Genomic DNA, 23,314 nt, shown 5'->3' on the forward strand with positions numbered 1-23,314 from the left:
CTTGACCTCGACAACCTTTTGTAGCAGTGACTTGCACAGATTCACCGCACTCTGGCTGAAGAAATTCCTCCTCATCTCAGTCATCCCTTCATTTTGAAGCTCTGCCCTTGGGTCTTAATCTCTTCTACTAGTGGGAATACCTTTTCCACACTCACTCTATCCAGGCCTCTCAGTTTTATGTAGATTTCAAAGAGATTCCCCCTCATTCTTCTAAACTCCATTGAGTTCAGACCCAGGGTCCTCAACTGATCCTCATATGACAAGCCCTTCATCCCCGCAATGATTCTTGTGAACCACCTTCAGACCTCCTCCAATTCCAGCACATCCATCCTTGTTTACAGGGCCCAAACTGCTTGCAATATTCCAAATGCGGTCTGACCAGACCCTTAATAAACCTCAGCAGTACATCCCTGCCCTCGTATTCTAACCATCTTGAAATCAATGCCAACATTAATCAACAATGAAGCAAGGAAAATAATAGAGAAGTTTTAAAAAAAACTGTTCAGAGGGGATCGGGGTACTGAAGTGGGCTTAAATTGAAATGCTATTGGGTGTCATTCCAATCTTAGGTAAAATTTAACATTGTAAAACATTAGGATTAACCAATGAGTACCACATGCTAAATTGGATAAGGATAAACAAATGGCATACAATAGTCGTCATCTTGATCAGCAACACTCCTGAGGGTCCCCACCTCCAACCTGCAGGTCCAAGAATGCTCAATGTTCACTTTAATCTCATTCCAACGACACAAGTTTCTCCATGATCCTTACTATTCTAAATCTGATGGCTTGATTCTTCTCTGATCTCTGTATTACTGAGAATGTATTAATATATAGGTAGACCTGGATAACATTCAGCCAGATATGTGGCAAGTAACATTTCCATCAAACATTTCCAGCCAGAGAGAATCTAATATTCTCCCATTGACATTCAATGACATTGCCATCACTGAAACCTTCATAGGCAGTATCAACAAGGGATTACCATTGACCAAAAAACTAGTATATATGGGCCAATTATCACAAAATCTGTTATTAGGAAAATGTTAGCCTATTAAATAGAATGTAGCAGCAGAGCATTTAAAATACATGATAAAGTCAAGCAGAGTCAGTCTGGCCTCATGAAGGGGAAATTGTGCTTGACAAATTTACAGGAATCCTTTGAGGAGGTAACAGAGGAAGCAGGAGACGTAAAATATTTGAATTTTCAGAAGGTGTTTGATAAGGTCCCACACATTAGGCTATTTAATAAGACAAGAGCCTATGGTCTTGGAGGCAGTAAGTTAGATGGAGAGAGGATCGACTAAATAATAGAAGACATAAAATTGATTTGATTTGATTTAGTTACGTCATGTGTATTTTGTTACAAAATATAGTGCAAAATGGTGTACAGTACTCTCCACAGTCAATTATATATAAAGGTCTTAGACGAATGGTACAAAAGTAGGTGGAAAGGCAAGTGTGGAGGAATATAGACAGGTTAAGTAAGTGGGAGAAACCTTGACAGGATATATTGTGAGGAAGTGTGAGATTATGTACTTTGACAGGAAGAGTAAAGGAGCTGAATATATTTAAGTGGAGGAAGACAACAGGAAGCTAGTTTTTGACTTTGTTCCAGTTGAAGTGAAATTGAATCCCTGTAATCAAAGTCTGGCAGTGGTCTGAATATCAGAAGGAAAAGGACAGTCTCACTGTTATAGAGTCATAGAGCTGCACAGCACAGAAACAGACCCTTCCGTCCAACTTGTCCATGCTGATCACATATACTTAGTTAATCTAGTCCCATCTGCCAGCACTTGGCCCGTAGCCCTCTAAACTCTTCCTATTCATATACCCATCCAGATGCCTTTTAAATGTTGTAACACCACTTCCTCTGGCAGCTCATTCCATAGGAGTTGAAACTTTATTGCTGGAACAGCACAGCAGGTCAGGCAGCATCCAGGGAACAGGAGATTCGACGTTTCGGGCACAGGCCCTTCTTCAGCTCATTCCATACACTTACCACCCTCTGCATGAAAAAGCTGCCCTATAGGTCCCTTTTATATTTTTCCCCTCTCTACCTGAACCGATGCCCTCCAGTTTTGGACTGCCCACCTCAGGGCAAATACCTTGTGTATTGACTCTATCCATGCCCCTCATGATTTTATAAACCTCTATAAGGTCACCCCTCAGCCTCTGATTCTCCAGGGAAAATAGCCCCAGACTATTCAGCCTCTCCCTATAGCTCAAACCCATCAACCCTTTGTAAATCTTCTTTGAATCCTTTTAAGTTTCATAACATCCTTCCTATCTGCCTTTAACAGGATTCTTCCCTCTCTGGCCTCTTTCTTTCCCAAACTGATTAACTTCTATGGATGATCTCAAAATGATTGTGGAAATGTTTCTTTTTACAAGCTGGTTTCTTCATGAGACTATAGTATTAGCTTTACAGCTGTCTACATTGATGATCTCTATGTTAGCACTGACACTCAATTGGATTTGAATCTTCATAATTTGCTTTTCATTTTGATAAAATTATTTTCTCTTCACACCTATTTTGTGGGTGTCTATTCTGCAGTCACTAGATTTGTGTGGACTAGAAAGAGAAAATACTGGAGAAGTTCAGCAGGTCTGGTAGCATCTGTGCAGAGAGAAAAAGAGTTACCTTTGGAGGTCACAGAACTGAAGTGAGAGGTGAAAAAGTGATGAGTTTTGTGGAAAAAGTAGGGAGGAACTAGTGAAATAGCAAAGAATCTCTGTTGGCATTTAGAGAACAGTAGTTGATAAATCCACATGAGAGACTTGTAGCATTTTTACTGGTTAAGAGGTAAAAGGTAGTTTGCATTTTTGTCTGGACAAAATTGCTACTTACAGCTTTGGGCAGTTTCATGCATATTTTGTGGACCAGGAGGGAGGCCACCTGATCATCCCTTAACTCCATTTTGTTGAAGCACAGTTTGTCTATTCTCCATGTTGTTATAAAATGTAAGTGGTGTGTACTCTTGTGTTGGCATCACTATCTGCTGTGACAGTGCTGGCTGAACTGGGCTTGGGCAGAATTGAAAAGACACAAGTCAAAGAAGTTATTGGACTCAAATTTTGATATATTAAAGAACCTGAATATGGGAGATTAGAACTAGGGGGTCACTATTTATAGATAAGGGTCACCCATGTAAGATAAGAGTTGAGAAATTATTTTCTCATAGAGGATCATGAATATTTAGAACTTCCTTCTTAAGGCACATGGAGGTACTTTCTTGATAAGCTAGAGTGTGAAACATTTACATGGGTAATTGGGAATGTGGAGTAATTCAATCAACCATGATCTTGTTGAATAGCAGAGCAGACTGAATCTCCTCCTAGTTTACATCTTCCAGTCTGTAGCTCTTTGTTTTTGTATTTTTAATTGTGGACTGAAATTGTAAAAAAAGACTGTTTTAAAACAAGGTTGTGGCACTTATTATAAGTGATGTTTACCTTGCTGTTTAATCAAGCTGTTAGGCAAACACCCAGAAAAGTTCACTTCACCCCATACTCTGTTAAAGTATGAGTGACAGAGAACTCCTAACTTCCACATTTAAAAAAAAACAATTTATTCTTTAACTCTAAAAGTGAACATTAAACAACAACCATTTACAACTGAAGCCTCCTTTTTCTTAAATGTTTGTTATCTGACTCCAACTATATAACAATGTACTGTTCCAATCAAAGCCAAAATTAAAAGTACCTCAACTTAATTTCAAAACCACACAACGACTGTCGTCGGTGTCTGTCTCCCTCTGGCTGTCGGTCTCCCTGGGTCGTCCTTGGTCTTTTGCTGCAAAGAAGCTTCATATGAGAAAGGTACCTTTGATAGAGAGTGTTTTGTTGGCAGTTACTCTGTCGATGGCAGTTGGTCTCACTGTATAACCGTCAAAATATCTGCTTCTTTATACCCTCAGCATTGGTTTAATGTTGGTGAAACAGTAATTTCAAAATTGGTTGGTTTTTAGTAACCTGGGTCATAATTTAAATTGATTGGTTCAATTCGAATGGTTCAAACAGCAACCAAAATCTCTCCAGACCACACTGGACTGACCCTCCAGATACCACTGGGCCAAGCCCCCAGATCACACCAGGCCGAGCCCCCAGACCGCACTGGGCCGAGCCCCCAGACCAAATCTGGCCGAGCCTACTGACACCGCCAGGTCGAGCCCCCAGACCACACCGGTCGAGCCCCCATTCCGCGCCAGGCTGAGCCTCCAGACCATACCAGGCTGAGCCCTCAGACCGCACCAGGCCGAGCCACCAGACGACATGGCTGAGCCCCCAGACTACACTGGACCGAGCCCCCAGACCGCACCAGGCCGAGCCCCCCAAACCGCACCAGGCCGAGCCCCCATACTACACGGTCGAGCCCTCAGACCGCACCAGGCTGAGCCCCCAGACCGCACCAGGCTGAGCCCCCAGACCACACCAGGCCGAGCCCCCAGACTACACAGCCAAGCCACCAGGCCGAGCCCCCAGACCGCACCAGGCCAAGCTCCCAGACTACATGGCCGAGCCCCCAGACCGCACCTGGCTGAGCCCCCAGACCACGCCAGGCCGAGCCCCCAGACCACGCCAGGCCGAGCCCCCAGACTGCACCAGGCCGAGCCCCCAGACTGCACCAGGCCGAGCCCCCAGACTACATGGCCGAGCCCCCAGACCTCACCAGGCCGAGCCCTCAGACCACAACAGGCCGAAACCCAAGACCACACTGGGCCGATTCCCCAGATGCCGCCAGACCGAACCCCCTAACTGTGCTGGGCTAAGCCCCTGACCATGCTGGGCTGAGCCCCCAGACCACACCGGGCTGAGCCCCCAGACCACACCGGGCTGAGCCCCCAGACCACATCAGGCTGAGCCCCCAGACTCCGCCAGGCTGAGCCTTCAGACCACGCTGGACTGAGCTACCAGACTCCGCTGGGCTGAGCCTTCAGACCACACCGGGCTTTAAAACCTGGGGCCTCATCTCCAGTCCGCAAGGTCCTCATCTCCCCATAATGGCCTCCACTCCAGGAGCTGCATGCTCCATTCTCCTCTGAATATGTTCAAGTGAGTTAAAAAGTTAATTTAAAAAAAAACTCAAGGAAAGAAGATAAAGAAGAGAAAAAGAAAAAGAATGGGCAAGACAGAGAAGATGTGGCTGGAGCATCCTACTCTGCCACCATCTTGGACAAACCTTGTGCGATTACTGTAGCCTATTTGATGGTCTGTAAGATACCACAAGTAGCATAACCAGCTCCTTTCTTGTTTCTCTTCTGTGCACTAGGTGAGGGCCAGGATTTCAAATACAAGAATTATGGTTAAGCAGACAGCAGTGATCCTCACACTCCTATATGCTGCGGAAACTTAAATAATTTACAACTGGTATCCCAGCAAGTCCAGCAACACCACCCTCCCACACCAACATGCTAATCATCAAGATGAAAGCCAGCTCCACTGGTTGGGGCTTGTACATATGCCTGACACCAGAGTTTTGAAAAACTGCTTTGCTCTGAACTTGATCACAGCAGGATTCTCTCAGTAAGATAGTGGAAATGCTTCAGGGATATTCTCAAAGCATTCTTGAAGAGGTCATGCATCTTATGAAATTGAGAAACTTTGTTGTCATGGAAATCAAAAGCATCAGACAGAGAAAGCAAACCTATCTGTTGGATCCTGCAAGCATTACTGGTCTCAAATATGGTAGAACCTGTTAGTTGTGCATTGGACTAATCACCACCTCAGATCTCCTGCACTGGCGTGGAATTAAACCATCTTCAATTAAGTCGCCCTAAAGGGCTGCCTGTGAAGAGGGGTCTTTAATAATTCCTTGCAAAATAGTTTATAGTGCAATTGTGTGTACGTTTTTCTTAAATGATTGGTAAGGGAAGTTTGGATAATATTGTAGATTGGGAGGAGAGGTGGTATTCTGCTCTTGTCAAAACTATTTGATCAATTTAATCCTTCATTTATATTAGCGAATACATTGCTTAGATTTTTTTGGACTAACATTGTTTGAAATAATCATGTTTTAGTTCCTTTTTAGAATGTGATGAAGATAAACACTGAAATCAAAGGATACAATTTTCCTTTCCCTTGAGTTGGTCAGAAGGGCCAACACCTTGACCTGGGATTCACCAAAAAAACCTTGCAACACTAGCTTGCTGGTCCTTAAATGAATTGATGGGTGGGTGATTGAATGAGTTGTTTCAATGGTATGTTAGTTGCACCTAACATGTTCACCCCCACACTTAAAAAAGAACAATTCCTTCCTTCATCTTTCTCCTCAGTGTTAAGACCTTTCAAGGGAGCTTACTGATCTGATGTTTTGTCAAACTGTATAAATTATACAAAATTCTACAAATATTCAATTCAATTGGTAGATCACACAATATCCTTGCATCACCTAACTGATGGATGCTTCTGACTAATGTTTTCAAGATCCGTGTTTATTTTTTTCAGAACTTGTTCTATGTCTTTTGTTTAATTTAATTTAAGTGCTGAGTCTGCTAGATTTCCTTCATAGTTAAAATTATCTCATCTTGCACTTCTTAACTTGGAATATTTCTTTTACATTACATGTAGATGCTTTTTATTGTACTGTGTCTAAAAACTGAAGAATGGGGATTTGTGTGTCTGGTATCTCTGGGGTATGTTTCTGGTTTGAGTCTTTGTTTATCTTTCCATTTTATCTGCTGGTTTTCATATTTCATTCATTCTTCATTACATCAAGTATTATTGTTGTGTAAGTGATTCTTGTTAAATGTAGTCAAAATTCACAGGGAGCTTTCAAAGTTGCATAGAGTTATAGAGTCCTGCACATGCAGACAGGCCCTTTGGCCCAATAAATGAGTGCTATTCTGGTTTGCAATCAGTGACTGGTGGTGTGCCTCAGGGGTCAGTGTTGGAACCGCAATTATTCACAATTTACATCGATGATTTGGAGTTGGGGATCATGTGTAGTGTGTCAAAGTTTGTGGATGGCACGAAGATGTGTGATAAAGCAAAGTGTGCAGAGGACTGTGAAACTTTGCAAAGGGGGATGGGTAGTTTAAGTGAGTGGGCAAAGGTCTGGCAGATGGAGTACAATGTTAATAAATGTGAAGTCATCCATTTTGGTAGGAATAATAGTGAAAAGGACTATTATTTGAATGGTAAAACATTGCAGCATGCTGAGGGACCTGGGTGTCCTTGTGCATGAATCACAAAGGGTTGGTCTGCAAGTGCAACAAGTCATTAGGAAGGTAAATGGAATTTTGTCCTTCACTGTGAAAGGGATTGAGTTTAAAAGCAAAGAGGTTATGTTGCCGCTGTATAGGGTGCTGATGAGGCCATACCTGGAGTACTGTGTGCAGTTTTGTTCTCCTTACTTGAGAAAGGATGTACTGGCACTGGAGGGGGTACAGAGGAGGTTCACTAGATTGATTCCAGAGTTGAGGGGGTTGGCTTATGAGGAGAGACTGAGTAGATTGGGATTATATTCATTGGAATTTAGAAGGATGAGGGGGGATCTTATAGAAACATGTAAAATTATGAAGGGAATAGATAAGATAGAAGTGGAGAGGATGTATTCACTGGCAGGTGAAACTAGGACAGGAGGGCATAGCCTCAAAATTAGAGCAGATTTAGGACTGAATTCAAAAGGAAACTCTTCACCCAGAGGGTTGTGAATCTATGCAGTTCCCTGCCCAGTGAAATAGTTGAGGCTTCCTCATTGAATGCTTTTAAAGTTAAGGTAGATAATTTTTTGAACAGTAAGGGCATTAAGGGTTATGGTGCAAGGGTGGGTAAGTGAAACTGAGACCACAAAAACATCAGCCATGATCTTATGAATGGCGGAGCAGGCTCAAAGGGCCGGATGGCCTACTCCTGCTCCTACTCCTAGTTCTTATGTTCTTCTAGATTACAAAGACTGCATGGTGACAAGGGATGGGAACTGAAAATCTAGGGATTTTCAATCTTTAGGAAGGACAGACAAAAAGGAAAAGGCTGTTGAGTTGCATGGCTGATTAAAGAGGAAATTAACACAATAGTGAGGAAGGATGTTAGCTCTGACAATGTGAAGTCTATATGGATAGAGCTGAGAAGCACTAAGGGCCCAAAAAGTCCATTAGTGAGGGTTCTCTATAGACCCCCAAAATGTGAGGGTGTTGTTGGGAATAGCATTAACATGAAACACATGCAATAAAGGAACATCTGAAATTATTGGTGACTTTAATCTGCATATAGATTGTGCAAATCAAATTAGAAAAAAAAGCATAGAACATAGAACATAGAACAATACAGCACAGAACAGGCCCTTCGGCCCACGATGTTGTGCCGAACTTCTAACCTAGATTAAGTACCCATCCATGTACCTATCCAAATGCCGCTTAAAGGTCGCCAATGATTCCGACTCTACCACTCCCACGGGCAGCGCATTCCATGCCCCCACCACTCTCTGGGTAAAGAACCCACCCCTGACATCTCCCCTATACCTTCCACCCTTCACCTTAAATTTATGTCCCCTTGTAACACTCTGTTGTACCCGGGGAAAAAGTTTCTGACTGTCTACTCTATCTATTCCTCTGATCATCTTATAAACCTCTATCAAGTCACCCCTCATCCTTCGCCGTTCCAACGAGAAAAGGCCGAGAACTCTCAACCTATCCTCGTACGACTTCCTCTCCATTCCAGGCAACATCCTGGTAAATCTTCTCTGCACCCTCTCCAAAGCTTCCACATCTTTCCTAAAGTGAGGCGACCAGAACTGCACACAGTACTTCAAATGTGGCCTAACCAAAGTCCTGTACAGCTGCAACATCACTTCACGACTCTTGAATTCAATCCCTCTGCTAATGAACGATAATACTCCATAGGCCTTCTTACAAACTCTATCCACCTGAGTGGCAACCTTCAAAGATCTATGTACATAGACCCCAAGATCCCTCTGTTCCTCCACCTGACTAAGAACCCTTCCTGAAGAAGGGCTTATGCCCGAAACGTCGATTCTCCTGTTCCCTGGATGCTGCCTGACCTGCTGCGCTTTTCCAGCAACACATTTCCAGCTAAGAACCCTACCATTAACCCTGTATTCCGCATTCTTATTTGTTCTTCCAAAATGGACAACCTCACACTTGGCAGGTTTGAACTCCATATGCCACTCCTCAGCCCAGCTCTGCATCATATCTAAGTCTCTCTGCAGCCGACAACAGCCCTCCTCACTGTCCACAACTCCACCTATCTTCGTATCATCTGCAAATTTACTGACCCACCCTTCGACTCCCTCATCTAAGTCATTAATAAAAATTACAAACAGCAGAGGACCCAGAACTGATCCCTGCGGAACTCCACTTGTAACTGGGCTCCAGGCTGAATATTTACCATCTACCACCACTCTCTGCCTTCGACCGGTTAGCCAGTTTTCTATCTAATTGGCCAAATTTCCCTCTATCCCATGCCTCCTGACTTTCCGCATAAGCCTACCATGGGGAACCTTATCAAATGCCTTACTAAAATCCATGTACACTACATCCACTGCTCTACCCTCATCCACATGCTTGGTCACCTCCTCGAAGAATTCAATAAGACTTGTAAGGCAAGACCTACCCTTCACAAATCCGTGCTGGCTGTCCCTAATCAAGCAGTGTCTTTCCAGATACTCATAAATCCTATCCCTCAGTACCCTTTCCATTACTTTGCCTACCACAGAAGTAAGACTAACAGGCCTGTAATTCCCGAGGTTATCCCTATTCCCTTTTTTGAACAGGGGCACAACATTCGCTACTCTCCAGTCCCCTGGTACCACCCCCGTTGCCAGTGAAGACGAGAAGATCATTGCCAACGGTACTGCAATTTCCTCTCTTGCTTCCCACATAATCCTAGGATATATCCCGTCAGGCCCGGGGGACTTGTCTATCCTCAAGTTGTACAAAATGTCCAACACATCTTCCTTCCTAACAGGTATCTCTTCAAGCTTACCAGTCCATTTCACACTCTCCTCTTCTACAATACGGTCCCTCTCGTTCGTAAATACTGAAGAGAAGTACTTGTTCAAGACCTCTCCTATCTCTTCCGACTCAATACACAGTCTCCCACTACTGTCCTTGATCGGACCTACCCTCGTTCTCGTCATTCTCAGGTTTCTCACATACGCATAAAATGCCTTGGGGTTATCCTTGATCCTATCCGCCAACGATTTTTCATGCCCTCTCTTAGCTCTCCTAATCCCTTTCTTCAGGTCCCTTCTGGCTATCCTGTATCCCTCCACTGCTCTGTCTGAATCCTGTTTCCTCAACCTTATGTAAGCCTCCTTCTTCCTCTTTACCAGACATTCAACCTCTCTCGTCAACCAAGGCTCCCTCACACGACCATTTCTTTCCTGCCTGATAGGTACATACATATCATGGACACGTCGTATCTGCTCTTTGAAAAAGTTCCACATTTCCACCACATCCTTCCCTGACAGCCTATGCTCCCAACGTATGCTCCTCAAATCCTGCCTTACAGCATCGTAATTTCCCTTCCCCCAATTATAAAATCCACCTTGTTGTGCGCACCTATCTCTCTCCATAACCAAGGTGAAAGTCACAGAATTGTGGTCACCATCACCAAAATGTTCACCCACTAACAAGCCCACCACTTGTCCCGGTTCATTACCGAGTACCAAATCCAATATGGCCTCCCCTCTGGTTGGACAATCTACATACTGCGTTAGAAAAGCTTCCTGGACACACTGCACAAACACCGCCCCATCCAATCTACTTGATCTAAAGAGCTTCCAATCAATATTTGGGAAGTTGAAGTCGCCCATGACTACGACCCTGTGGCTTCTGCACCTTTCCAAAATCTGTTTCCCAATCTGTTTCTCCACATCTCTGCTGCTATTGGGGGGCCTATAGTAAACACCCAACAAGGTGACTGCACCTTTCCTATTTCTGACTTCAGCCCATACTACCTCCAGAGGCAGATCCCCCTCAAACTTCCTTTCTGCAGCCGTTATACCATTTCTAATTAGCAATGCCACCCCCCTCCTTTTTTCCCACCCTCCCTAATCTTACTGAAACACCTGTAACCAGGAACCTCCAACAGCCATTCCTGTCCCTCATCTATCCACGAGAATGGAGAAGGAGTTCCTGGAATGTAAAGAGGATAGTTTTCTAGACTACTAAGTTGAGGAGCCAACTGGAGAACAGTCCATCCCAGACTGGGTATCGTGTAATGAGAAAGGAATAATTGGCAGTCGAGTTGTGTGGTACCTCTTGGCAATAAGTGACCATAATATGATGGAATTCTTCATCAGGATGGAGAGTGACTAGTTGATTCTGAGACTAGAGTCTGAAATAGAGGTCTGAATAGAGGAAACTGTGATGCTTTGAGGCTCAAGTTGGTTCTGATGGATTGGGCAATATTACCCAAAAGGGTGACAGTGGAAAGGAAATGAAAGACATTCAGAAAGCACTGTAACAATTGTTATTTCCTCCATTAACATTCCTTAGTTAACATTAACTCGGCTTTCTCTCCACAGGTGCCTCTAAATCTACTGAGCTTTTCCAGTAATTTCTGATTTTGTTTCTGCTTTCCAGCATCTGGAATTCTTTGGTTAGTTATTTATTCCTGTCAGGCACAAAAGTAAAGTGGGATGGGTGGCCTGACCATGGCTTACATATTAGAGATAGTATTAGGCCCAGGAAGAGGCACAAAAATTGGCCAGAAAAAATACAACAGAGCTGCTGAGTGGGAGCAGTTTAGATATAACTGTATAAAGTCACCTCTCAACCTCCTACATTCCAGGGGAAAAAAAGTATCAGTCTATCCAGCCTATCCTTATAACTCAAATCCTCCAGTATTGGTAACATCCTTGTCAATCTTATTTGCACCGTTACCAGTTTAATAACATCCTTCCTATTGCAAAGCATTCAGAATTGCGTGCAGTATTCCAAATGTGGCTTTACCAATGTCTTTTACAGTCATAACATAACGTTCCAACTCCTGTAGTCAGTGCTCTGACCAATGCTGGCAGATATGCCAAATGCCCCCTTCACCACCCTGTCTACCACTTTCATGATACTATGTATCAACATACCCAGGTCCCTACCACTAGCTGTAGAAGTCCTGCCCTTGTTTGTTTTTTAAAAATGCAACACCTCGCATTTATCCAAATTATAATCCATCTACCACTTCTCGGCCCACAGGCCCAGTTGATCAAGATCCCATTGCACTCTTAGATAACCTTCTTCACTGTTGATTAAACCTCCAATTTTTGTGTCATCCACAAACTTAATAACCGTGCTTCCTTCATTCTTATCCAAATCATTTATATAAATAATAAACAACAGTGGACCCAGTGCTGATCCTTGTGGCACACCACTGGTCGCAAACCTCCCGTATGAACAAGAACCCTCTACTGCTACTCTGTTTCCTACCATCAAATCAGTTTTATATCCAAATGGCTAGCTCTCCCTGGATCTCAAGTGATCTAACTTTATTAACCAGGAGAAAGTGACAAGCAGATGTTGGAGATCAGAGTCGAGAGTGTGGTGCTGGAAAAGCACAGCAGGTCAGGCAACATCCGAGGAGCAAGATAATTGATATTTTGAGCATAAGCCCTTCATCAGGATGAAGGGTTTATACCCAATATGTCGATTCTCTTGCTCCTCAGATGCTGCCTGACCTGCTGTGCTTTTCTAGCATGATACTTTCAACCTTATTAACCAGTCTATCATGTGGAACCTTGTCAAAGGCCTTGCTAAAGTCCATGTAGACAATTATCTTCTTGGTCACCTCTTCAAAAACTCAAAGCAAGTTTGTGAGACATGATTTCCCATGCTCAAAACCATTCTGACTATATAATATCAGTCCTTGCTTTTCTGAATTCATGTAGATCCTGTCTTTCAGAATCCCCTCCAACAACTTACCCACTACTGATATCAGGCTCACCAGTCTGTAGTTCCCTGGCTTTAAATTACAGCCTTTCTTCAATAAAGGCACAACATTAGCCGTCCTCCAATTTTCTGGCACCTCACTTGTGGCTGTCATTGGTACAAGTTTCTCTGCTAGGGGCCACTCAATTTGCCTCCTAGCTTCCCACAGTGTCTAGGATACACTTTGATTAGATTAGATTCCCTACAGTGGGGAAACAGGCCCAACAAGTCCACACCGACCCTCCAAAGAGCAACCCACCCAGATCCATTTCCCTCTGACTAATGCACCTAACACTATGGGACAATTTAGCATTGCCAATTCACCTAACCTGCACATCTTTGTGACTGTGGGAGGAAACCCATGCAGACACGGGGAGAATGTGCAAACTCCACACAGACAGTTGCCTGAGGTGGGAATTGAACCCGGGTCTCTGGCGCTGTAAGGCAGCAGTGCTAACCACTGTGCCACCATGCTGCCCATAATGGCAATTTTCTTTCCTGAAGAATGTTAGTGAACCAGAAGGGTTTTTATTTTTGACAATTGACTCATAGTCATCATTAGATTCTTGATTCTAGATATTTATTGAATTTGAGTTCCACCACCTGTGGGTGTGGGTGTCTGTATGCGCGTCTGTGTGTATGCGAGAGTGTGTGTCTGTCGGAATATCTGTGTGTGTGTGTGTGTGTAGTGCAATGGTGATCACCTGTAATGTGACATGAACCCAAGGTCCCGGTTGAGGCCCTCCCTATGGAACTTAGCTATTAGCCTCTGCTCGGCCACTTTCCTCTGCTGCCTGTCCCGAAGTCCACCTCCCAAAGTGACCATCATCCAAGGTGGACTTCGGGACAGGCAGCAGAGGAAAGTGGCTGAGCAGAGGCTGATAGCTAAGTTCGGTACCCATAGGGAGGGCGTCAACCGGGACTTTGGGTTCATGTCACATTACAGGTGATCACCATTGCACTGCGCGCACACACACACACACTCACATACACACGGACACAGGTACACACAGACGCGCACACAGACGCGCACACAGACGCGCACACAGACACTCTCCCACACATGCACCCCCTCACAGACTTAAGACACTCACCACACACACACACACACACACACACACACACACACACACACACACACACTTTCTCACACTCACAACCCCACCCAGACAGACACACACACAGAAGACAAAGACCCACACGCACACATATATTTTGTGTGGTGAATTTTTTTGTACTTGCAGAGTTACATTGCACTTTGCTCAAAAACTGCATACATTCATGTAGAACTCTGAGCTCAAAAGCTGCATGAATTTATGTAAAACTCTGTTATCTCACTTTTTAGATTAAATTAGCAGCTATGCCTGCCTCTTCGTAGGATTTGTGGAACAGTCCATCTTCCGGAGCTACACTGGCACCACCCCCCACCTTTTCCTCCGCTACATCGATGACTGTATCGGCGCTGCCTTGTACTCCCACGAGGAAGTTGAACAGTTCATCCACTTTACCAACACCTTCCACTCCGACCTCAAATTCACCTGGACCGTCTCAGACTCCTCCTTCCCCTTCCTAGACCTTTCCATTTCTATCTCGGGCGACCGAATCAACATGGACATTTACTATAAACCGACCGACTCCCACAGCTACCTCGACTACACCTCCTCCCACCCTGCCCCCTGTAAAAATGCCATCCCATATTCCCAATTCCTTCGTCTCCGCCGCATCTGCTCCCAGGAGGACCAGTTCCAAATCCGTACAACTCAGATGGCCTCCTTCTTCAATGACCGCAATTTCCCCCCAGACGTGGTCGACGATGCCCTCCACCGCATCTCTTCCACTTCCCGCTCCTCCGCCCTTGAGCCCCGCCCCTCCAACCGCCACCAGGACAGAACCCCACTGGTCCTCACCTACCACCCCACCAACCTCCATGTACAGTGGATCATCCGCCGTCATTTCCACCACCTCCAAATGGACCCCACCACCAGGGATATATTTCCCTCCCCTCCCCTATCAACGTACCGAAAAGACCACTCCCTCCGTGACTCCCTCGTCAGGTCCACACCCCCCACCAACCCAACCTCCACTCCCGGCACCTTCCCCTGCAACCGCAAGAAATGCAAAACTTGTGCCCACACCTCCCCCCTTACTTCCCTCCAAGGCCCCAAGGGATACTTCCATATCCGCCACAAATTCACCTGCACCTCCGCACACATCATCTGTTGCATCCGCTGCACCCGATGTGGCCTCCTCTATATTGGGGAGACAGGCCGCCTACTTGCAGAACGGTTCAGAGAACACCTCTGGGACACCCGGACCAACCAACCCAACCACCCCGTGGCTCAACACTTCAACTCCCCCTCCCACTCGACCAAGGACGTGCAGGTTCTTAGACTCCTCCATCACCAGACCACAACAACACGACGGTTGGAGGAAGAGCGCCTCATCTTCCGCCTCCGAACCCTCCAACCACAAGGGATGAACTCAGATTTCTCTAGTTTCCTCATTTCCCCTCCCCCCACCTTGTCTCAGTCAAATCCCTCGAACTCAGCACCGCCTTCCTAACCTGCAATCTTCTTCCTGACCTCTCCGCCCCCACCCCACTCCGGCCTATCACCCTCACCTTGACCTCCTTCCACCTATTGCATTTCCAACGCCCCTCCCCCAAGTCCCTCCTCCATCCCTTTTATCTTAGCCTGCTGGGCACACTTTCCTCATTCCTGAAGAAGGGCTTATGCCTGAAACGTCGATTCTCCTGTTCCTTGGATGCTGCCTGACCTGCTGCGCTTTTCCAGCAACACATTTCCAGCTCTTTAACTTCTGTACCAGCCTCAACCTTCTATCTTGTCTCACTACTGCTTAGGGCCCCACCATCTCCCTCCCCCTGTCAGATAAGAGGAAAAGAAAACAATGTAAACTTGAGTGCTTCTTAAGCAAAGCTCCCTGATGCTTCAGCAAGCTGCAAGGAAAACAGCTGCTGGAGAGAAACGTGTTGGAGCATGTAGGAATGGGACAATGCAAGGACAGTCTGACTGGAATGGATCAAGCAAGGAGCTAATAGATCATAGTAACTAGATCTCACTTCAGCAGTGAACACATTAGACCTGGCAGGGAGGTTAAAGCTCAATTGTAAAAAAAACAGAAAATTGGAGCTTAGCTGGGGGACAGTAGTGCAGATGAAGGAGCTATGTGCCATTGTCATAATCTGTCTCCAAGTGAGTTGACTGACCTGGATATTTCCATTAAGTGTTGTTGTTGCCTCTAATAGTGTATTTTACCTGTTGCAACAATATTTGTTATTGTTCATAGCACTTATTGATTTACCCATGGATATAGGTGACACGTGCTCAATAGCATTTATCACTCATCCCTAGTTTCCTTTGAGAAGCTTGTGTGCCTTCTTGAATTGCTACAACATTTAAATGGAATCTGGATTGGTATATGAATAGGAAGGGTTTAGAGGGACATTGTCCAAATGCTGGCAAATCAGATTAGATCAGATTAGGATACCTGGTTGGTACGGATGAGTTGGACTGAAGGGTCTGTTTTTGTGCTATATAATTCTATGACTAACAAAACCAGAAATTACTGGAAAATCTCAGCAGATCTGACGTATCTGTGATGAGCAATCAAAGTTAACTTTTTGGATTCAGTGACCCTTCTTCAGAACTCTTTGTCTCTATGTGGATTGAATTAGCTGAAGTCTGGCATCTGATATGTTGCAGATCTCTGTAGCAGGCATAATTGTGAGAATAAGTTCAGGCATGTGTTTCATAGAAAATAGAATGTTACAATGCAGTACAGGCTCTTCAGCCCTCAATGTTGCGCCGACCTGTGGAACCAATCTGAAGCCCATCTATCCTACACTATTCCATTCTCATCCATACGTCTATCCAATGACCATTTAAATGCCCTTAAAGTTGGTGAGGCTACTGCTGTTGCAGGCAGTGCATTCCATGCCCCTCCTACTCTCTGAGTAAAGAAACTACCTCTGACATCTGTCTTATATCTATTACCCCTCAATTTAAAACCATGTCCCCTCATGTTAGCCATCACCATCCAAGGTAAAAGGCTCTCACTGTCCACCCTATCTGACCCTCTGATTATCTGAAATGTTTCAATTATGTCACCTCTCAACCTTCTTGTGTCGAATGAAAATAGCCTAAGTCCCTTGGCCTTTTCTCATAAGACCTTCCCACTATACCAGGCAACATCCTAGTAAATCTCCTCTGCACCCTTTCCAATGCTTCCACCTCCTTCCTATAATGGGGTGACCAGAACTGTACGCAATACTGCAAGTGTGGCCACATCAGAGTCTTGCACAGCTGCAGCATGACTTCGTGGCTCCGAAACTCGATCCTTCTACCAATAAAAGCTAACACACTATATGCCTTCTTAACAACCCTATCAACCTGGGTGATAACTTTCAGGGATCTATGTACCTGGACATAGAGATCTCTCTGCTCATCTGCACTACCAAGAATCTTACCATTACCCCAGTACTCTGCATTTCTGTTGCTTCTTCAATCACCCTCAATCTCATGTCTCCGTATTTTGTGCAATAGCCTACCGCGGGGAACCTTATCAAATGCTTAACTGAAATTTCGTCTTGACACATAAGAAATGGCATCTATTACCGATACTGCTGCTAACATAGTGCGAGTGTTCCTCCATCAGAGTGTTTTGCCAGATGTGATATTTATTCAATTTCTCTTAACAAAATAACTTGTGTATGGCTACGGTTGTGCAATCACCTAGCTCTGTCTATCGCTTGCTGCTTATGCCGTTTGGCATGCAAGTAATCCTGCTTGGTACAGGTTGGGTTTAGAGTTAATGGGCTCAAAGACACCAAGTGGTGCGTGTTGGTGTTCTCTTCTCAGATGTTGCATTAGTTTGTTTTAAAGAGGTAGTGCCTTGTGTAATAATGGCTCTTTCAGTGGTTAAGAGTTTTTTGGGTTAGGAAGAATCGCTTGGGTTGGTTTACAGAAGGCGAGTGAGACAAAGCCTTTTGTTTTAGTGACAAGTTGAATTTGGGTTGCCTTTGTCCATGAGGAAAAGGGAAGTATTTGCAGTGGTAGGTCAGCACTTAAAATTCTGAAGAAGGGCTTATGCCCGAAACGTCGATTCTCCTGTTCCCTGGATGCTGCCTGACCTGCTGCGCTTTTCCAGCAACACATTTCCAGCACTTAAAATTGCCAGGAATATAATCAGAATCATTGACAATGACTAAAATTCAAATGCAAATAAAGCAGCTTGAATTAGACAGCATCAAGATATTGAATTCATTCATAGTGGGTTTTGCAAGGGCAGGTTCTGGAAATTCATGTAGTTATGTATAATGATCTTTTGTTGCATTACTTTTCCTGAACTTTACTTCATTTATCTCACCTGTCATTTCTGTTTTGCATCTTAAAGCAAATTGGTTACGTTAGTTCAAAGTTACCTGTGATGATTTGAAAGGAATCAAGTGTGGTCTTCACAGCTGCTGGTATTGAGGCACTTTTGTAAGAATTTGTTTTCAGATCAACTGGAAGTATCTAATATAATAGTCACCAATTTATGAGTGAGTAAAGGCAATAAATCAGGTCCTCACTTATTTTTCTGGTGAGAGGGAAGTAAAGTGAACATTCCTTTTGAGCAGAAAATATAAGTATTTTCTGAAGAAAAGTCATAGAGCTGTAAAGCACGGAAACAGACCCTTTGGTCCAACTTGTTCATGCCGACCAGCTATCCTAAATTAATCCAGTCCCATTTGCTAACATTTGGTCCATATCCCTTTAACCCCTTCCTACACATAAACCCAATCAGATGCCTTTTAAATATTATAAGAATAGTTGTAATCTGTTCAAAACATTACCTATGTTTCTCTTTCAGAACTTTGTGCATTTTCAGCGCTTCCTGTTTTTGTGTTAGATTTCCAACTCTTGCAGTATTTGCTTTTATTACACGTTTTCATGTTAGACTTTAATAGTTGTGTCGTAAGTGCTTGAAATCATACGATGTAGGGAATTGTCTAGGGAATGAAGTAAAATACTCAGGATACTTGGCTTCTGTTGAAAGCATATGATCCACAGGGATTTCACTATTCTTTTCTTTTCTCCCCTTTTCTCTGTGCAAACTAAAAATACTTGCATGGGAAAACGACTTCAGTGCAGCAGATAATCAGAATAGATATTTCATATAAATAACAGCATATTGAGACATTTGCAAGGAGATATTTCTGAACAATATGTGGGAAATTGCTTTAGTAGTAATCATTTTCATATGAATGATTGTGTCTTTTGAGGATGACCTCTTACAAGGTTCTCATCTGTTTGGTATTTTGTAATCTAATTCATATTTTACAAGTATTTCTTTTAAAACAATGTTTCTTTTGAATAATACACCATCGAAATTGATGATGTTGCTTCAAAACCTGAACTGCATGTTATTTGTGTCATCAGTAATGGGAACAGCTACTTTCCAGGCTTTCATAAAAGGGTATTCAACTTCCCAGGATTTCCTCGATCAGGAACGGAGATTAATCTCTTAGGGACTATCATAGAAAATTCAGAACAAATTTCATACGATCATTTAAAAAGGTGGTTCTAATTTGCATTTTTCTTAAACATTTTGTTGATTCAGTTAAAAACGAATACTGAGAGTTAGTGAAGCTTAGTGTTACAGGGAATGGGTGGTGTAGCTCTAACAACAGTGGCGTTAAAATTCCCATCTCTAATGTGAGACTTTTTTCTCACTGGCATTTTTGAGAAGTTGGATACAGAATCATGCGTTGAAATCTCCAGCAATATCTGCTCCAGGGGTGTCAACTCTGTTTTATCGAAGTATTTGACAATACACACAGATTTTTATTCAGTAAAGATGTTGAGTGTTTATTTTTCAACTAGGAGAAAGTGAGGACAGCAGATACTGGAGATCAGAGTCTAAGAGTGTGGTGGTAGAAAAGCACAGCCGGGCAGGCGGCATCCACGGAGCATGAAAATCGACGTTTCGGGCATAAGTCCTTCATCAGGAATGAGGCTTGTGGGTCAAGGGGACTGAGCGATAAATGGTAGGGGGGTGTGTGGGGAAGGTAGCTGGGAAGGCGATAGGTTGATGAAGGTGCAGGTGAAGGTGATAGGTTGGAGAGGAGAGTGGAGCGGATAGGTGGGAAGGAAGATGGGCAGATAGGACAGTTCAAGAGGGTAGTGCCAAGTTGGAAGGTTGGGACTGGGATGTGGTGGGAGGAGAGGAAATGAGGAAACTGATGAAATCCACATTGATCCTGTGTGGTTGGAGGGTCCCAAGGCAGAAGATGAGACATTTTCCCTCCAGACATCGGGTGGTTAGGGTTTGGCGATGGAGAAGGCCCAATACTTACTTGCCCTTGGCGGAGTGGGAAGGGGAGTTAAAGCGTTCAACTACAGGGTGGTGGGGTTGGTTACTGTGGGTGTCCCAGATATGTTCTCTGAAATGATCCGCAAGTTGGTGTCCTGTCTCCCCAATGTAGAAGAGACCACATCAGGTGCAATGGATACAGTAGATGACACTTGTGGAAGTACAGGAAAATTTCTGTTGGATATGGAAGGATCCTTTGGGGCCTTGGACGGAAGTGAGGGGGGAGGTGTAGGCACAGGTTTTCCCCACACGAACCAACCCCATTGCCCTGTGGCTGAACACTTTAACTCCCCCTCTCACTCCACCAAGGACATGCAGGTCTTGGGCCTCCTCTATTGACAAATCCTAATCATTTGATGCCTGGAGGGAGAACGCCTCATCGTCTGCCTTGGGACCCTACAACCATATGGGATCAATGTGGATTTCAACAGTTTCCTCATTTCTCCTTCCCTCACCACATCCCAGTCCCAACCTTCCAGCTTAGCACCGCCCTCTTGAACAGTCCTACCTGTCCATCTTCCTTCCCACCTATCTGCTCCATCCTCCTCTCTTACCTAACACTTTCACCCCCACCTTCATCTACCTATCGCCTTCCTAGCTACCTTCCCCCAACCCCACCCCTCTCCCAATTTATTTGACAGTCACCTAGGCCCACAAGCCTCATTCCTGATGAAGGGCTTTATGTTCGAAATGTTGATTCTCCTGCTCCTCAGATGCTGCCTGACCAGCTGTGCTTTTCCAGCACCACACTCTTCGACTGTTTATTTTTCAAAGGCAAGTAAATGGAATTAAGATATGAATTGATATGATCTAATTGAATGGTAGAATCAGCTTTGTGAGCAACTGCTGTTCTATTGTTGTACAGAATTGGTTGAAATCAAATGTTAATATAAGCCACCTTTTCACATCATGTATACTATAGCCAACTTAAAAATCTCTCTCTAATTAAAAACAGGGTGTATTGAAGAAACTCAGGCAGTCTAGCAGCATCTGTGGAGAGAAAACAGAGTTAATGTGCAAAATTCAGTTTTGACTGCTGTGTTGCAGAGAATGTCTGATCATTGGAAAATCCTGACTGACATAAGGATGTATTTCACTCGTATATTTATCAATTTACCACCACTTTGTAGCTAATGAAGTAAATCACTGAAAACAGCAAAAAAAGTACTTGTTCACTTTTTTTTTCGTTTTAGCATTTTGCCAGTAAATGTATGTATGTATACAGATGTATACACACCATTCAAATAGAAACATATTGTGAAAAGAAATTCTCTTTCAGCAGGAAATAAGTGACAGAATGTATGCATTCTATTTCATTAGCTGTTAGAGCTGTAATTGGCAAACTGAGAGCGACCACAGATTGGAAGCAATTCATTGCTAATTTGATTTGGTGTTTACTTGACAGTACTTGGACTTTGTGACCTTGAAGGAGAAAGAAATCTAATGGATGTAGCAGAATAATTCTAAACAGTATATGCCTACAAAATTTAGGTCTTATAGAATTGAGTAATGAATAATGTCTGAGGAGATTGGCAAATGTCATTATGGTTATGGCATCATTATTCACTGACTGTTTTTGAATTGTTTGCTGTTAAATTTATCAACTTGTTTGAGTTTTACCTGCAGAACATTAGGTTAAATTTAGTATTCATATGTTGTCTTGACAGATTTGTCTGCAGCAGTTCAGAGGTTTTCACAGTCATTGCAGGATTTTCAATTTGAGTGCATTGGTGATGCAGAGACTGATGATGAAATTAATATTGGTAAGTCTTGACCTTTTTAAAAAAAAACTTTCGTTCTGGAACAGCACTTCTGTACTTCTCTTTAGTGTGTGCTAATTTTATATGCCAAGTCCCCCATGTATTATTCTGAATAGATGTCCCTCTAAATTCCTGGTTTATATATGCTCATGCTACAGCTACTGTGAATTGGCCTAAAAATAATTCCCGGTGTTGTCTCTCTCTCGCTGTTTCCTAGCCCCATTTAAACTAAGTTTATGTCTTGTTTTTCTGCACTAAGATCCTTTCTCTCCACTGCCTTTATCCCAAACCTTTATTAGGTGAGCTATCCATCCTCCTTTTTTTGAATATTTATTTTTGCTATGTCACCTTGGTCACTAATGTCTCTTTTTGACCTCTTCTAGTTACATTTACCCAAAATACTGTGCAATTCTATAAAGAATTGAAAATTATCTTTGCTGCTTTTGAATGTTTCTGATTCATCTCAGCTATTGTCTCTTATAGCTAAAAGGCCTTTCTATTACAATAGCTATTACATTCACCAAGCCACTGGCCACAGCCTTGTTTAAATGGAGCTTTACCCAGTAAAAAAACCTTTTTGCCCCCAATTACTGCTGTCTAAGGCCTATGAAACTAAATAAAAATTAAAATAACTGTGGATGCTGTAAATCAGAAACAAAAATAGAAGTTACTGGAAAAGCTCAGCAGGTCCAGCAGCATTTCTCTGAAGAGAAATCAATGTTAATGTTTCAGGTCTGGTGACCCTTCCTCTGGTGACCCTAACTCCAAACTGCAGGGTTCTGAGGAAGGGTCACCAGATCCAAAACATTAACTCTGATTTCTCTCCACAGTTGCTGCCAGACCTGCTGAGCTTTTCCAGCAACTTCTGTTTTTGTTGCCTATGAAACTAAGCCTTGTCGTCTCTCTCCCCACACATCACTTTTCTGGTCAAGCATTCTTTGTTGAAGTGGGGCTGCTTTTTAACTTGAACAATAGTTCCTCAAACTCTGTCAGCACAATGCCATTTCTGGTTCTGTATATATTGTTGGTCAACAATGACAGGATCCTCTCTGTCCCACTTCCAGCCATGAGGAGAAGTTTTCAACCCTGGGATCAAGCAGCAATCATGATTGTTGGTATTTATGACTGCGTCTTCACTGAATGCTATCTAATCGTTAATTTCACTGTACCTTGTACTGTTATTGAACCTTATATTTATTAGTCAAAGTCAAGTGCTGAGGTACCTCTGTCATTGCTTTCTGGATCCCAATACCTGCTTGGCATATAATCCCGTCCCTCACCATTGATCAGA

At 43.6% G+C, this 23,314-nt stretch overlaps 1 protein-coding gene across 2 annotated transcripts in view; it reads left to right on the top strand.

Moving 5' to 3' along the window:
- arhgap42a (Rho GTPase activating protein 42a) overlaps positions 1-23,314 on the top strand; it is a 381,038-nt gene that overhangs the window by 134,711 nt on the left and 223,013 nt on the right. For both annotated transcript variants that reach the window (XM_043698407.2, XM_043698409.2), the window contains exon 2: positions 21,931-22,026. In XM_043698407.2, the coding sequence (XP_043554342.1) occupies positions 21,931-22,026 (96 nt within the window). The remainder of the gene's footprint in view (positions 1-21,930; positions 22,027-23,314) is intronic.

This window comes from Chiloscyllium plagiosum, unplaced genomic scaffold (assembly GCF_037043375.1).
Source record: "Chiloscyllium plagiosum isolate Xiang-an unplaced genomic scaffold, Cpla_swu_hap1 HiC_scaffold_6, whole genome shotgun sequence".
In the NCBI taxonomy this organism is placed as follows: Eukaryota; Metazoa; Chordata; class Chondrichthyes; order Orectolobiformes; family Hemiscylliidae; genus Chiloscyllium; species Chiloscyllium plagiosum.